Source organism: Chiloscyllium plagiosum, chromosome 6 (assembly GCF_004010195.1).
Source record: "Chiloscyllium plagiosum isolate BGI_BamShark_2017 chromosome 6, ASM401019v2, whole genome shotgun sequence".
Taxonomy (NCBI): domain Eukaryota; kingdom Metazoa; phylum Chordata; class Chondrichthyes; order Orectolobiformes; family Hemiscylliidae; genus Chiloscyllium; species Chiloscyllium plagiosum.
In genome coordinates this window covers 104322602-104340569 of record NC_057715.1, presented here as the reverse complement: position 1 = coordinate 104340569, position 17968 = coordinate 104322602, and the positions used below count along the sequence as shown (strand labels likewise).

Below are 17968 nucleotides of genomic sequence, written 5' to 3'. Positions count from 1 at the left end.
TGTCTATACCTGACATATGCTTCCTTCTTTTTCTTAACCAAACCCTCAATTTCTTTAGTCATCCAGAATTCCCTATACCTACCAGCCTTCCCTTTCACCCTGACAGGAATATACTTTCTCTAGATCCTTGTTATTTCATTTCTGAAGGCTTCCGATTTTCCAGGTATAGAGGGGTCATCAGAGATCGGTTCTTTACGCATAGAATGCATGGAATGCGTTGCCAGCAGTGGTAGTGGAAGCACAGTCAATAGGGGCATTTAAGCGACTGCTGGACATGCACATGGAAAGCAGTGAATTGAGGAGAGAGTACGTTAAGTTATTTTATTTTACATTAGGATTAATCCTCAGCACAACATCATGGGCCAAAGGGCCTGTTTTGTGCTGTACATTTCTATGTTCTATGTTAAAGATCCTGTGGCAATACTTCAAAGAAGAGTAGAAGAATTCATCCCTGACTAATGTTTATCTATCAACCACATAAATTACCATTAATCATTAATCTTAGATTATTTATCTCATTCTTGTTTGTGGGAGCTGTCTGTGTGTAATGTGGCCATTCATTGCAAAACCACAGATATCCTAGGGTCATGAATGGCAATATGTAAATGCATGGCCTTTCCAATAGTGGGTGAAGGGAAAAGCCCAAATATTTCTGAAAGCGAGTAACTTCACTGGAAATGGAGAGCACAACTATTGGCAAAATGATGGCAAGGGAGCAGCTCAGGTCTGAGGAATATCAGAACCATCGAACAGCAAATCCTTGAGCCATTGTTGCTTGGAGACCGTGCTATGCCTACAAAGGTAAAATAACCTTTCTTCCCTCAAGTGCTCACTTGATGTGAAGGGCACTGTTTGTCACTGGCCACTCGGGTGTTTTCCTAAAGAAGAAAAAAAAATAACCAGGAGATTGCACGCAGTCTCCACCAACACCCTGGAGTTGTTCAGGGAGAGGTGGGCGCCGCAGGGAGTGGAGTGCATTATTTCCCCCTCCAACTCTATTTTGATTTAGTTCCTGCCCTCCCCTTCACTGTTTGATCACACAGCATTGCCCTTTTTTGTGAAGGGCACTGCTTGTTGCTGGCCACTTGGGTGTTTTCCTATCTTCCTGGTGGTGGAAATTGAATAAAGATTTGTGCACTGTGTCTCACACCTGCACACACACACACCATGGGTGCTGGGGAAAAGTAAGGACTACCGCACTTAGGCAGTAGTGTGGGGGTTAAATAAAAAAAATTTTAAAAAGAAAAAAAAAAATAACCAGGAGATTGCACACGGTCTCCACCAACACCCTGGAGTTTTTCAGGAGGAGGTGGGCGCCGCAGGGAGTAAAGTGCATTATTTCCCCCTCCAACTCTATTTTGATTTAGTCCCTGCCCTTCACTGTTTGATCACACAGCATTGCCCTTTTGTGAAGGGCACTGCTTGTCACTGGCCACTCGGGTGTTTTCCTATCTTCCTGGTGGTGGAAATTGAATAAAGATTCGTGCACTTTGTGTCTTTCACAATGTCTCACACCTGCACACAAAGAAAGAAAAGAAGAAAAAAAAAAGAAAAAAAGAAAAAAAAGAGGAATGTCAGGCCTTCGGAGAGCTGGCTCTGAGGGAGCTGGACCAATGTCATGGACTTTCCACATGTAAATGAAGGCTGACTTGATGACACACACAGACACGGGGAGAATGTGCAAACTCCATCCAGACAGTCGCCCAAGGCAGGAATGGAACCCGGGTCCCTGGTACTATGAGGCAGCTGTGCTAACCACCATGCCGCCCTAACTTCATTTCCTTTCTGAAGGCACTTTGACAATGACCATAGGATTTTCTGCTTCTGTACCACTGAGCGCAAAATTCATAACACAACCAGTGAAAGGTCGTGGGCTGAGAAGATGGAAATCCTAGCTCACTTCTGTAGTTTGTAACTCTCGAACTATCTCAATGCTGTCAGACAGTTTGGTACGTGGCTCATGTCAAACCAACTGCTTTGACTTTAGATTGGAGCCACAGATTTCAAAAGATAAGACAAGCACTATTTTAAACAATTTCAAACTCCTGTGTTACAATTCACAGAGATTCAGTTCAGATATTCATTATGCTTATTTTTCTTTTTGCACTAATTTAGTTGATAAACAATGAGGAACCAACCGCACATTGGTTGGTCAACACAAAAATATGTCAGCCATTTATTAAGTATTTGAGAAGTTGCTAGTCTTATGGTCTTTTGGGATGTCTTGGATAGATTCACAGTCATCAATCCCCCTATTGATACCAGTCTTTGTTACCACTGTCAAGTGCAAACAATGCCCACAAAGTCCTCAGCAGAAATTCATTTTGATAAGCATTATAGGTTTATAGTAATCAGTTATGCCACATCCGAAATTGTGGATTCTGGATGACACTCAGGTAGTTGACCTGGTAATCTGATAGCCACAATGCAGAGAGACAGCGAGAAGGGGATCATGTGAAAACATAGATGGGATGAGGAAATGGGCCGATGGAACACAACTATATGGATAGGAGGAGTATATACAACCAGATATTATGGACTGGGAGAGAGAGAGTCCATGGTAAGACATTTGGTTGTATTTAAGAGTAAGTGCGTATTACTGCTGTTGAAACATTCTCACACAGAAAACTGATAGCAATTACAGAGCTGGCTAGCTCCTCCCAGGAAGTGTCCTTTATATCCTGGTAGGAGGAGCTTTAGTGTGATGGAGTAAGGTATTAACTGCTTATTCAATAGTTATTCATGTTACTAAGTTGAAGAATGTGTACAGTGTCTGACTTGGTAGCATCCTCACATCAAATTGAGACTTAATCATATACACTGCGTCATTCTCCCCTCCAGTCATGTATACAGAAAAGGTCACCATATCTACGTAAAGGGCACCATAACATTTGGATTCAATATTGAGTACAATAACTTTATAGCTTGAGCTCTCCCATGTCCTTAGCTCAACCTCCACACACTACTTTGTTATCAAACAGTCTGCTATTAAACACAAGTCATTAACAGTCTCCATTAACAGCTATACACCGTCCTGACCAGAACATTATCTACTCCTTTGTGTGTCCAACTGTTCTTTGCTCTCTTTGGGCTCTAACCCCACATACTCCTTAGCCCCACCTTATCTTCTACATATAAACCAACACTTTCTTAGTTAACATCAGTTCTGAGAAAGGGTCACTCAATCTGAAACATTAACTACGATTTCTCTCCACAGATGCTGGCACACCTGCTGAGCCTTTCCAGCACTATAACAATACTGGCATCCAATTCTCTCTCTCCCCCTTTCTCACCTCCTTGCATCCTAAGCTATTGGCAGCATTTTCCGGTTTCTTGTGGGGCCCAGCCTATGGTCTGGACAAAATGAGATCACTGCTGAACATCACCATACATTCCAGCAGAGGTCACCAGAGAGCAGGCAGGAATTCCAAACATGGATGATTTTGCAAGTTCTTAGCTCAAGGTCACTAAGGTCCATGACATTACAGCTCGGGTTACCTTTTTTACAAACAACATTCCACAAAGTCAAGGACCACAAAAGCTGCTGCCTGAGGTTAAGTTGTCACAGCCCTGCCACAATGTTTTAGGGTCACTGCTGCTGTAAGCAATATAATATTGTCGCTGAGTTTAATTCTAGCACCTTCCAGCCTTTGGGAGAGATATTGGACCTCACTGTGCCTTGTGCCTTTACAAACGGGTGTAAAATAATTGCAACAAGAAGTTTGTTTGGGGACCAATAATCTGCGCCCCTCAGCTGCCCAAAAGATGTCCATCCCAATAATAGATCATCCTATGAATGAACCACAACACCAATGCTATAACAATTGAATGTTCCTCAGCTGTTGCTCCACTTCAGAGACTTGTCTTGGGGTGTTGAGGTATCACTTTTGTTCCTAGACCCATTACTATCCTAATTTCCTCTAATTCAAAAGACTTGCACTTACTTCCTGTGCAGGAATTCACCAGCTGCCAAAGCCACAGGTCTTTGTGCTGAATAAACCAACTGATATAACTGTTCACAGTCATGAGACGTTAAAAACTCCTCGCAGTTCCTGCAGGAAATTAAGAAACAGATTCCAATCATTTTATTCCACATTGTCATTTGTGCACTATTTTTCTGGACAGTACAGAACTTGAATATCTCTGAAAAAAAGAGACAAACCTTTTGTCTTACACTCTTTTGGATAAAAGCAAGGAAACCAAATTTGAAATCAATCTATACTTCAGGAGCAAAGTGTGCTGCTTAGTAGGCAGTATGATTGGCCAAGGGGAGGAAACAGAGTGGAACTATAGACTCCCCAAACTCCCAGGTAATTACACAAAAAGCACAGGGCCTGAACATATTCCTTCTGTTTCTGAGAACGAATGTACGTCACTTCTAATAAGTGTAAATGAGCAAGGTTACAAGTCCAACTGTTTATCTTAAATTGGTTGTTCAGAAGTGTTCAGGAGTGCTGGCCAATTAATAAATCACACAAACAGGAAAGGTTTTGTATTGGATTTTGCAAATAGGGGCTTGTTTAATGTTCAGGGTAGACAAGCATGAGGCTGGAAGAAGACAGTAAGCCAGGCAGCACCAGGAAGTGGAGAAGTCAATGTTTTGAGGACTTCAGGACTACGTTTGGGTGAAAGGGGAGCTGCAAATAAGGGGCCGTGGGCGTGTGGGGGGGGGAAGGGCGGGGTGTGAGGTAGTGATAGGTGAACACAGGTGGAGAGTATGACCTGGTTGGTTGATGGGAGGAATGAATCTGGTTGGTGGCTGGAAGGAAGGGTCAATGAGAGGAATGGAAGGGAGGGGAAGGGAGTCAGGGGCTGGGGAGGGAAGGTATTTGAAATTGGAGAACTCAATGTTGAGTCTTCTGGGCTGAAAGCTGCCCAGGCAGAAGGTGAGGTGTTATTCCCCCAATTTGCAGTCTGATTCGCTATGGCAATGGAGGAGGCCAAGGATGGTCATGTTGGAAAAGGAGTGGGAAGGGGAATTAAAATAGGCAGTGACTGGGAGGTCCGGTCAGCTGAGATGCTGGCGAAACGTGCTCTTAGTTTACATTTGGTGCCCCCGATCAGGAGCACCTGATACAGTAAACATGGTCGGAGGAGAGGCAGGTGAACTTCTGTCTTACCTGGAAGGACTGTTTGGGGCCCTGGATGAAGATGGGGGGGGGTGGTGGTGTGCCAGCAGGTTTTGCATCTTTCGCGATTGCACAGGAACGGGGTGGGAGTTGGCGAGGAGAGTGGTGCGAATCAAGTTGTTGGACTTTCAGTTTCTGATCTCTAACTCTGTTGAAGTTTATCAATATTGGAGTTACTTGGGAGAGATTCAGTTACTTTCCAATGGCCTTGCCTCAATCCAATTCATTGCCAGTGTTCATAGTGTAGCCTACAGGTTCACAAAGAGCTGTACTCCAACAGCAGTCCCCACCATTATATAATACTGGCAGAAAAGATCATTGGAATAAACAGAGGATATCTTATTTCTGTTGCAATCAAGTTGAGTGAGACTTTTCTTGCTCATTAATTGTCAGCTTCTGCCCAGGTTGCAATCAGAATTTGAGTCTTATGATTACATTGCACACCAGAAATTTCACTGTGTCATAAAGAATGATGATTCGGAGATGCCGGTGTTGGACTGGGGTGTACAAAGTTAAAAATCACACAACACCAGGTTATAGTCCAACAGGTTTGATTGGAAGCACACTAGCTTTCGGAGCGACGCTCCTTCATCAGGTGATTGACAATCACCTGATGAAGGAGCGTCGCTCCAAAAGCTAGTGTGCTTCCAATTAAACCTGTTGGACTATAACCTGGTGTTGTGTGAAATAGAGAATGATAGTTCAGTTAATGAGGTCTTCCAAGTGCCCTTCACATCTCTGACTGTCAGTACTCTCCTATCCTCTCCTTGATAGGCCAAAGAGCCTCTTCTGTGCTGTATGGTTCTATGGTTATGCCTCTATGACTGTCATCCTCCAATCTCACTCCTGAATACCTCTTCTCACTTATTTCCAACAACCTCCTGTCCTACTGATGCCTTCACTTGCCTGTGAGCCACTGCGTCATACCCACTGCATGGGGTAGCATTTAAATATGGACACAGCAAAATGTTTAATCTCAAATGAAATCCATGATTTATCAACTAAGTTAAATAACGCTAGAACAGATCCCACAATGTGGAGTTAAGGAAAACAAAGTATTTACATTAATTGCAGGATGGTTTAGTTCACTGTAATTCACTTCGCTGATCCAAAAATCCATATTTCTAGAAATGACTGAGGTAACACAACTGAAAAAACGCATTCTAAAAAGAAGCATTTACTTACTCCAGCATGAGAGTTAACACCTTGATTGCTTGGACAGCGACTTCACTTTCTTTGTCCAGTGTCATTGATATGATTCTATCCTGTTGGAAAACAACACAACACAGTACAGCAATGGACATCTGCATTAATTACAGTGAGAACAACTTCCTAAAACTGACAGCAGTGTTGGCCTTCAGAGTCAAGTGATCATACTTCCTAATTTGATCTCCTCATGGGATGGGGTGTTGCTAGTAAGGCCAGCATTTATCATCCATTTTGATTGGCCCTGGAACTGGATGGTTTACAAAGCCATTTATAGTCAACCACATTCCTTTGGGCCTGAAATCACATGTAGGCCAGACCAGGTAGAGGTGACAGATTCCATTCCCTAAAAGGGTATCAGTGAACCAAATGGGTTTTTACAGCAATCAAGACTGGTTACATGATCAGCATTTACTTCCAGATTTTTATTGACTTCCAACCTCACTATCTGCCAAGGCAGGTTTCAAATGTCCCAGACATTAGCCTGGGGTTCTGCATTGTTAGCGCGCTGACGTTATCACTTCATCATTACCTCCTGATTTCCTGTCCGAATGAAAATTTAATAACACAGCGCCCTCTAATTATAGGGTCTAAATACGTTTTTAACATAACCAAAATGATCATGTTTGAATCATACATAGAATAACCCTAACCCTAACTTATTCTCTTCCAGGCACAGCTAATAACTGGTTGTACAAGCGTGTGCATGTGAAGTAGTTTGACTGATACAGTCATTAGGATGGGTTTTCCCACTTGAAAAAATCCAAAATTCTAACAGGCCTGTACCAAAAACAGACCTAGTGTGAAACAAGCCAAAGACTTTTGCCAATGTCAGACAACCCAGACCTCCTTACCAAACAACCACCAGGGCTGAAGTCACTTTATAAAATCAAGGTGACAACCCATGATTATAAAAGCAAGTCAGAAATGATTGGCTCCCACAGAGGGGGATGGTGACATAATGGTGATGTCGCTTATCCAGTATTTGAGAGTCCCAGGCTAATATTCTAGGGACATGAGCTCAAATTCCATCTCTCAGCCTTTTTAAGGGAATTTCAATTAAATGAATCTGGAATATGAATGTAAGCAGTGAACACGCCCCTATCATCAGCTGTTGTAAAATCCCATCTGGTTCACCTACAGCCTTGAAGGAAGGAAACGTGCCATCCTTGCTTGGTCTCGCTCCAGACTTCATCCTTTGGCTACAGGGAGACATGCTGACTCTACTCGGATCGGCAATATTTGACTCACCTTAAAACGACAGGTAAAAAGGTCCATCTTTGAACAAAGCTCTTTGTCAGAGTACAGACCCAGTAAACCAATCAGGCATTTCAATCTCACGTCACTTTGCTTCAAGAATAAAATGAACATGTATTAGAGGAAGAAAAAAAGCTGAATACATTCACTGCTTAACATAGCGTTAATAAAATAAACACTAATGCTTTTTTTTTGCATGTTTGATTATTTTAACAACAGCTGTTGCTAGTGCACCTGCTCACCAACTCCATTGCCTCTGCTTTTAACACTTTTGATCCCAAGAATTCATTCACTGAATTGTTACAATGCAGAAGACCACTGAATCCACTAAGTCTGCACCAGTTCTCCAAATGAGTAGTTCCATTTTCCCCAAAGTCCTGCACATTTTTCTTTTCAAATAACAGTCAAATTCTCTGTCAAATGCTTTGACTGAATTAGCCTCTATATCACTCAGAATCTAGGCTCTAACCACTCGCATTGTGAAAAAAGTTATTCCTCACATCACTTTTATTTCTTTCACCAATTACTTTAAAACTCTTGTTTTTGATCATTTTTTTCATAAGTGGGAACACTTTCTCTTCATCTACACTGTTCAGAGAAGTAACAAAGAGGATTGATGAGGGCAGAGCAGTGGACATGATCTATCTGTTCAGTAAGGTGTCTGACAAGGTTCCCCATGGGAGACTGGTGAGCAAGGTTAGATCTCATGGAATACAGGGAGAACTAGCCATTTGGAGACAAAACTGGCTTAAAGGTAAAAGACAGAGGGTGGTGGTGGAGGGTTGCTTTTCAGACTGGAGGCCTGTGACCAGTGGAGTGTCACAAGGATCGGTGCTGGATATGCTACTTTTCATCATTTATATAAATGATTTGGATATGAACATAGGAGAGGTTTGCAGATGACACCGAAATTGGAGGTGTAGTGGACAGCAAAGAAGGTTACCTCAGATTACAATGGGATCTTAATCAGATGGGCCAATGGGCTGAGGACTGGCAGATGGAGTTTAATTTAGGTAAATGCAAGTTGCTACATTTTGGAAAAGCAAATCAGAACAGGACTCATACACTTAATGGTCCGGTCCTAGGGAGTGTTGCTGAACAAAGGGACCTTGGAGTGCAGGTTCATAGCTCCTTGAAAGTAGAGTCGCAGGTAGATGGGATAGTGAAGAGAGCATTAGTTATGCTTTCCTTTATTAGTCAGAGAACTGTGTATAGGAGTTGAGAGGTCATGTTACAGCTGTACAGGACATTGTTAGGCCACTTTTGGAATATTGTGTGCAATTCTGGTCGCCTTCCCATCAGAAGGATGTTGTGAAACTTGAAAGGATTCAGAAATGATTTACAAGGATGTTGCCAGGGTTGGAGGAGTTGAGCTATAGGGAGAGTCTGAATAGGCTGGGGCTGTTTTCCCTGGCATCGGCGGCTGAGGGGTGACCATACAAAGGTTTATAAAATCATGAGGGGCATGGGTAGGGTAAACAAAGTCTTTTCCCTGGCATGGGGGAGTCCAGAACTAGAGGGCATAGGTATAGGGTGAGAGGGGAGAAGTTTAAAAGGATCCTAAGGGGCAACTTTTTCATGAGGGTGGCGCGTGTATGAAATGAGCTGCCAGAGGAAGTGGTGGAGACTGGTACAATTACAACATTTAAAAGGCATCTGGATGTGTATATGAAAATGAAGGGTTTAGAGAGATATCAGCCAAATGCGAGCAAATGGGACTAGATTAGGTTGGGATAAGTGGTCAGCATGGACGAGTTGGACCGAAGGGTCTATTCTTGCTGTACATTTCTATGACTCTATGACCTCTCATGATTTTGAATATATTTGTCAAATCTCCTCTAAGTCTCCTTTTCTCTATGGAAAACTCTCTCTCACTGCTGGTACTCCCCTATTCCACCCCTTAACTCCAAGGGCCACAAACTTTGCAAGTAATTTGTCCAATCATTCATTCCAGAGGGAGTACTAACCAAACTGAGCTCATGCACATCTTTCTACTATTCCCAGATTGACCATAACTCCATCATGTGGACTTTCGTCAAAACTCTATTCCCTCACCTTTTCTATTCTCGAGTCAAACACCAAGTATGAAAACGTCACAAACGTCTGCCTCTTCAAATGAGGCCATCATACAATTAACTCCACCAACCATCTTCTCTGCTTATCTCACTTGTTTTAGTCCATATCCCAGCCCTCAGATACACTGTGTTATTATATTATACTACAGGTATGCCCCACTTTTCGAACGTTCACTTTGCGCAATTTTGCTTTTATGAAAGACCTACATTAGTATCTGTTTTCATGAATCCGAAGAGGATTTTCGTTTTTAGGCACTACTTTTTCCCATATAAATCACGCACCTTTGCTTTACACAATTTCCAGCTGACGAAAGGTTTCCTGAGAGCGCTTTACTATCAAATAGTAGGGGCTACCAGTATATCAAGCACCATCCCTTCACCTTACACTTCTCAAAGCTCATCCCTGCCATGAGATCCAATTGCAGTTCTCTGTATTTCATCCCCAGACCATTCAGCTACCATTCTGTCAGGTGGTCATGTTTGTGAGCAGCCTGAGGGTAGTAAATGTATTCACCACTTAGCATTCCCAGCTTACTTTAGGTCAGAATTTGCCTTAAGTCAGCACCCATCTCTTCTTCATAACATTGCTGCATCAGCACTTGAAATAATCATCAAATCCCTACAGAGTGGAAAGAGGCCATTTGGCCCATCAGGTCCACACTGAAGAGCATCCCATCCAGATCCACCGTATAACCCTGCATTTCCCATGGCTAATCCACCTAGCCTGCACATCTCTGGACACTGTGGGCAATTTAGCACAGCCAATCCACCTAACATACACATCGTTTGGACTGTGGGAGGAAACCATGGTGCCTGGAGGAAACCCATTCAGACATGGGGAGAGCATGCAAACTCAACACAGACAGTCACCTGAGGATGAAATCAAACCCGGGCTCCTGATGCCGTGAGGCAGTGGTGCTAACCACTGAGCCACCGTGCTACCCAATGATTCGTAGTGTAGTACGGACTGTGGATGAAAATTCCAAAATATTCACTTTGGTCCCCACATTATTAACTGGAATGAGCAAATTACCTTATGAAGTCTGGACAAGCTAGCCCTTATTCCTGTAATTCAGACAAGTAAAAGGTGATTTCATTGAAACATATGAGATCTTGAGGGGATGTGACCGTCTGGATGTGAAAAGGATGTTTCCTCTTTGTGGCAGAATCTAGAACTAGGGTTCATAGTTTAAAACTACGATAAGGAAAAAAAAAATGTGAGGGTTGTCATCTCTGGAATTCCCTTCGTCAAAAGGCAGTGGATGCAAAATTGTTAAATATCTTTAAGGAGGCGGGAGATAGATTCTTGATTACCAAGGGAATGATAGTTTTTTGGGAGTATACAGGAATATAGAGTTGAGGTTAAAATCAGATCAGCCATTATCTTATTGAATGGCAGAACAGGCTCAAAGGACCAAGTGGCCTACTCTTGTTCCTTGTTTGTATTTTCATATTTTCTCTTTAACATTTCCAAATGGAACCTTTTCCATTTCTACTATTTGCAAGATTGCTAACTATTGCATACTTTTTATATCTGGCTAGAAGCTGGAACAAAAGGTGTTGCATTTTAGTAAGGCAAATCGGGGCAGGATTTATACGCTTAATGGTAGGTTTCTGGGGAACAAAGAGACCTTGGGGTGCAGGCTCATAGTTCCTTGAAGTGGAATCGCAGGTAGACAGGGTAGTGAAGAAGGCGTTTGGTACACTTGCCTTTCTTGGACAGTGCATTGAATACAGGAGTTGGGATGTCATGCTGTGGTTGTACGTAATATTGGATTCAAATCCTGGTCTCCCTGTTATAGGAAAAATGTTGTTAAACCTGGAAGGGTTCAGAAAAGATTTACAAGGATGTTGGCAAGTTTGCAGGATTTGAGCTCCAGGGAGAGACCGAATAGGCTGGGGCTGGAGCATCAGAGTTTGAGGGCCTACCTTATAGAGGATTATAAATTCTCAGGGGCTTGGATAGGGTGAAAAGTCAAGGCCTTTTTCACAGGATAGAGCAGTCCAAAACTAAGTTAAGGTGAGAGGGGAAAGATATAAAAGGGATCTAAATGGCAAATATTTCAGGCAGAGGGTGGTGTGTGTATGGAATGAGCCACCAGAGGGAGTGGTGGGGTGGGTAGAATTACAACATTTGAAACTTATCTAGATGGGTACATGAATAGCAAGGGTTTAGAGGGATATGGGACAAATGCTGGCAAATTGATTCAGGCTATCTGGTCGGCATCGACAGATTGGGCCGAAGGGCCTGTTTCTGTACTGTATGACTCTAAGTTTCTCCATGCTACAACTTATACATGGAAGAGTACAATACTATTCTGCTTTGCAGTGCTTAGTATGGGCCAAATTCCTCTTATTATCACATCTCAACACCGATGAAACTTTCAAACATGTGTCTGTTCCTTCTTCAATTATTAATATTTCTCATCTGTGTAAAGATAACTCCTCTAAAATGTTAACAGTGACTGCCCATCAAAGTTTTGGCCAGGCAAACTGTTTCTGCTTCCCCTCTTTGTCTGCTTCTGAGAGCCCCTCTCCTTGGTTAATGCCTCCACCATTGAGGTGGGTAACAGGGAAGCACACAAGGTGCTTTAGTCACCTTTGCAAACAACAGGACATTGTCCTCCCACAGCAGCAGAAAAGACTATAAAAGTGAATACCCTGGGCTGCACTGCATCATTGTATTCCCCTCACTCAAGCGCCATTTTTATAGCAAACAAACAATGCAGCACAGCCATAAATAGGAACTCGCCAAATGGCAAACTAATCGCAGCCAAATTCCATGCTGCAGCTTCAGAGGATTTATCTCATTACAGAGTAGCATCAACATAACAGTTGGATTAGTCAGAATATTTAACACTGTTCAAAAAGAGCTGCTGGAGTGGCGTTGCAGAAGGGAAAAATTAATCAGCGTCCAACTATGAGGGAGAAAGCATTGCTGAATATTACAGATTGACTCACTTTATCATGCAAAGTCCATCCTACATATTTCAAGTAGCTGTCAGTCAGGAAGCGATCGCTGCAGCTTTTCATCCAGATTCCTATTTCTTCAATACAAATAGCTCTGATCTCAGGTAATGCATCACTGCAAGAAAATGGGAATTACATTTCCGATGAATGAGTACACCAGGGCTGTGTATCTCAAACAGTCAGACACAAAATTTAATATATATGTATATTATATATTGCAGATAGATGGATGGAAAGATAGATCGCTGGGTAGATATACAGTCAACCCTCATTGTTACAAATGTTTTGGAGTTAGTCCATGACTTCAAATCATCAAGGGTTCACCTCATTTTGACCATCGTTACAAATGATAAGGCATCATTCTCCAAGCTCTTGGGGCTACACTGAGTTGAATAGGCCCAGGTAAATAGGATGCTACTCAGCAAAACTAGTTCATGAGAAAAGAGAGGAAGGCAGCTGGAGCCTGAGGTCCATCCCCAGTGAACCCACAGGTGTCAGGCAAGAGCAAGAATTGGATTCAATTGTGATACATCTTGTAGTCAAATAGCTGGACAACAGCCTGCCGACCAATCCCTTTAGAAAGGGAAACTGTTAGGAAAAGCTCCAGAGAGTTGCTGGTGGAGTAATAACACCTCAAAGCCCAAGGATTTCAAAAAATGCAGGGAGATAACTTGACAAGGAAGCCGATTATAAGAATATAACAGTAGAGTTTTTAAGCACATTTCCTAGCAGACTCTCTCTCCTAGCAGTATGAAAATAATAGCGATTGGAATTATTTATGGTTCTCCATGTTTATATCCTCTTTGGTTGGAATTCTGCAAAAACTGTTAGTGCTACATCTGCTGGAAAATGTGCCTGTCATAAAGGCAACTCCAGGGGTTAAATGCCATCAGTCACTGTAGCATTCTTCAAGACAATTTACTGGCTGTGCTCCAGCCTGACATATTTCCCTGGAGAGTTCTCAGTAAGCATCCTCGAGGCACTGTCTCCGACAGTGATGGAGAAAATGCCTGCGCCTCCCACATGGAAGCTCACCGAGGGAGATGGCAAGCCAGACTGAGAACTTTTCACTGTACTTACCCCTTGTCAACACAAACGTATATTAGATAAGACATTCCTTATCATTTACAAAGTCAGAGGACACCAGCGTTATAGTCCAACAGGTCTATTTGAAAGCATAAGCTTTCAGAGCACTGCCTCTTCATCACCTGGTGGACTATAACATGATATCATGTACCTTCTGACTTTGTCCACCCCAGTCCAACATCGGAAACTCTACATCATCGTTTACAAAATCCATTGTTCATTTTCCTGCACTGTTTTTAGGCCTTCAGTAATAGCTAAAGCCTTTACTTCTCAATTTGTTCCCCTGAGATTCAACTGATCTAAAACGTTCCTGGTTCGCCTCGTACACCCGACCCACTATGAACTTAATCTCATCAGAAACTCTAAGGTCCATTTCCTAACTTCCAATAAGTGTCATCGACCTGCTGTCTCTGTGATCGCTGACACAAATATGCTCCCAGTTCAGCTACATCTTAATTTGAAAATTCTCATTCCAATTCTAAATTTCTCGATGGCCTCACCCCTCCCACCTCCCCCCCCACCACTACCCATATCTCTGTCAGCTCTGCAATCCTCCAAATTGCCCGCACTCATCTCTTTCAAGCCTCTTGAGCATCTCTGATTTTAATTATTCCGCCCTCAGAGGTAGTCATTTCAGCTGCCAAAGACCTTAGGCTCAGGAATTCCCTCCCTAAATGTCTGAGTCCTTCTAGCTTGTCCTCCTTACACCTCTTTGACCCAGCTTTTGGTCATTCAGTATCTCCCCATGTGGCTTCCCATCTCCTCATCTGGTCCGGTGTCAAATTTTAAGCTTTCATCCTGATAGCAACGTCCAGCAGCATTCCCTCCACATCAGGAGCATTTAAACAGGAAGTGGTGTATTGGGCTACTCCATCATTTGCCCCCAGACTCATGCTCCTTAAATTTTCCATTTCTTCATTTTTGTACACCTTTTTACTTTAGCCTCCATCCAAGATCCCTCAAAATTGCCCTTTTGAGAATATCCTAATGGCTTTTAGAACTATTGATCCTCCCTACTATGACAGTTTCAACTGTTCCTGGCCCTTTTAAACTTCATGTCCACTTGGCTTCCTACTGTCACCACCAGACTCTGACTCTGAGTCTAAGGCGTACGCTGAGCCATTCAAATCTATCTCTCAAGTTGTGCCAACGAGCTGCCTCCAGAAAACTGGATAACAACAGCACACTTACATCTGATCTGTTGAAAAATCCCCAGCAGTAAACAGAATGAAAACTCCACAGTTAGATAAAGCTTTTTTTTTAACCCTGGGACGTAGGAGTTTTACGTGCAAAGGTGACATTACCGGTATCTATGAAGGAAGATTCCTTTGAAAATTGCATTCATCAGATTCTCAATGTTTTCCTTCTTTTCTATAATCTGAAAGAAATGGCATCAAACTCTTTATTACTTGTTATAGCCTTAAAAAGAAAATGTTGTTACAGATACATATTTATCCTAATTCATCCCAGCAGCCTGACAAATCGAGTGGTCAATTGCTTCATTTAGAATCATAAAACAATATAGACAGGGAAGGAAACTGTTATCTCTACCTGTTCTGGCCTACATGTGCCTCCAAACCCATGGTGATGTGGCTGACTCCTAACCGTCCTCTGGGCAATTAAAGTTGTGCAATAAATGCTGGCCTAGCTAGTGACACCGTCATCCCATGAATGAATTTATAAAAAGAGCATTCAACCCAACAACTCTGTATCAGCTCATTTTGACAGCAATCCAATTAGTTCCCTTTCCCTGCATGGTACCCATATCCTTCATTTCTTTCTCCTTTAATTATTTAGCCAATTCCTTCCTATATTCATGAAAAGAGAAGCATGTTGATGAAGCTTTTGTCGCACACTCATCAGGACAAACACAAGAATGCCAAATTTCTTCAGTTCCTTTCTGGAGGATCTTACTGGATCTGGATGCATCAGTCTAACAGGCAACGCATTCCTTGTTGCATTCACAAGGTTTTCCTTACGTTGCACCTAGTTTTTTAACAATCACTATGGACCTGTACTTTCTGGTTATCAACTCTTCAGCTATTGAGAATGCTTTACCCATGATTCTTAAAACCTCTTTGGCAGAACCTGAATGCCAAAGAGTTCCCTAAAAGTTACTTTCTCTGAGAATCTAAAATTCAACAGCCACAGTTGCCTTACTTCTTTCCAGCCCTTCTCAATCAGTAAGAGTTGCTAAGAAAAGCTGTGAATCTAATTCCAGGAACTGCTCACCAATTCAGCTTCAGGAGAGAGGGGAAGTGGTTCTCACAAATGGGTAATACTCATTGATGTTCAAACAGGTTAAAGACTCTCACCCTCACCTCATGAACTGTAGTGGCTTGAGACCATTATTTTCTCAGTTAAAAATCACACAACACCAGGTTATAGTCCAACAGTTTATTTGGCAGCACTAGCTTTCGGAGCGCTGCTCCTTTATCAGGTAGTTGTGGAGTATAAGATCATAAGACAGCACCTGATGAAGGAGCAGCACTTCGAAAGCTAGTGCTGCCAAATAAACCTGTTGGACTATAACCTGCTGTTGTGAGATTTTTAATTTTGTACACCCCAGTCCAACACTGGCATCTCCAAATCATTACCTCCTCAGGTTAACAAGCAGCGGCCATTCATTTTGGCCTTGCCTCAATCTTGAGAAACATTTTCTTTAAAATATTTGAGGGAGCATTCTGCTAGATTTCGGGATGGAAACAGCGACGTTAAAGCAGTCAGCTTACCTCCTTTTTCTTCTGCAAGAACGTTTCCAGCCTCCTGTTGGGTCTTTTGTCAAACATCTCAACTTCACACTGTCGCTGAGAGTTTTGCAACTGGACTCTCAAACTCAGAGTCACATTGATTAAGGCCGTCATGAGTTTCATAGCTTGAGGGTAAGAGAAATAAAAAAAATCCTCATAAGCATTGTTGAGCACAGGCTCTCACAACTTTATACAGATGTCATCAACGCAAACAAGAGATTATATTGCCCTAGATAAGTATGAGTATTTCGGTGGAAGTTTATGTGGAGTTGAAAGCTGAAAATCGGGAACAAGTCCATCTCTCCTTGGCTTATGGGTGGCAGCCATGCCCTATCATGGCCTTTGGCTGTTAATTGGCTCAGGGAGACCCTTACGTGAACCTCCCTCACCTCACACAAACAAGAAGCTCACCACTCTCTAGTCTCAGCAGCGCCAGCAGGCATGGTGGCCACTGATGGAACTGCAGGCCACCGCCTTGGATCTGGAAGCCTATTGGCAGGGTCCATTGATATGGATAGGTGGGGGTAGGTTCCAGAAGGAAATGGGCGAAGTGATGGTGTGGAGTACCACTGGGGAATGGACTCCATTGGGCACAGAATCTCCACTGCCCACAAAATGGCCACCAGGTCACTATGGAGTGTCAACATTAAATTCTGTGTCTTACAATTGTGTACTCCACAACTACCTGATGAAGGAGCAGCCCTCCGAAAGCTAGTGCTTCCAAATAAACCTGTTCGACTATAACCTGGTGTTGTGTGATTTTTAACCATGTAGGAGGAGATCCTTAAATCACTATTATTCAGATATTTAAGGTCTTCAATTAGCACAAGGTCAAGCAGGGTGCCCAACAATTTCCCCGCCACAGGTAAAATACCAGTGGAGACAGGGGCTCAGTAATACTACCATGTCAACTCTTTTGTGGCCTCTCTGCCCACCAGCAGACTCCTGGAGGTCACTTGTTGTATCCGTTGCTCCCTATGCGGTCTCCTCTAAATTGGGGAGACTGGATGCCTCCTCGCAGAGCGCTTCAGGGAACATCTCCGGGATACCCGCACCAATCAACCCCACCGGCCCGTGACCCAACATTTCAACTCCCCCTCCCACTCTGCCAAGTTCATGCAGGTCCTGGGCCTCCTCCACCACCGCTCTCTCACCACCCGACGTCTAGAGGAAAAACGCCTCATCTTCTGCCTCGGAACACTTCAATCCCAGGACATCAATTTGGACTTCACCAGGTTCCTCATTTTCCCTCCCCCCACCTTACCCAAGTTCCAACCTTCCAGCTCAGCACTGTCCTCATGACCTGTCCTATCTGCCAATCTCCCTTCTCACCTATCTGCTCCGGCTGATGGAATTCAATGTGGGCAAATGCGAGGTCTTGCACTTTGGAAAAAAGAATAGAAACATGGTTTACTTTCTAAACGGTGAGAAAATTCGTAAAGCCAAAGTACAGAGGGATCTGGGAGTGCTAGTTGAGGATTCTCTAAAGGTAAAC

General features: G+C 43.0%; 1 protein-coding gene across 3 annotated transcripts in view; it reads right to left on the bottom strand.

The window, feature by feature from the left end:
- Positions 1–17968, bottom strand: part of si:ch211-269e2.1 (cohesin subunit SA-2) — a 142089-nt gene that overhangs the window by 69012 nt on the left and 55109 nt on the right. For all 3 annotated transcript variants that reach the window (XM_043692329.1, XM_043692332.1, XM_043692330.1), the window contains exons 9-14: positions 16456–16598; positions 15028–15101; positions 12629–12752; positions 7587–7685; positions 6315–6394; positions 3945–4052 (exon numbers count right to left, since the gene is read on the bottom strand). In XM_043692329.1, coding sequence (XP_043548264.1) covers positions 3945–4052; positions 6315–6394; positions 7587–7685; positions 12629–12752; positions 15028–15101; positions 16456–16598 — 628 coding nt within the window. The remainder of the gene's footprint in view (positions 1–3944; positions 4053–6314; positions 6395–7586; positions 7686–12628; positions 12753–15027; positions 15102–16455; positions 16599–17968) is intronic.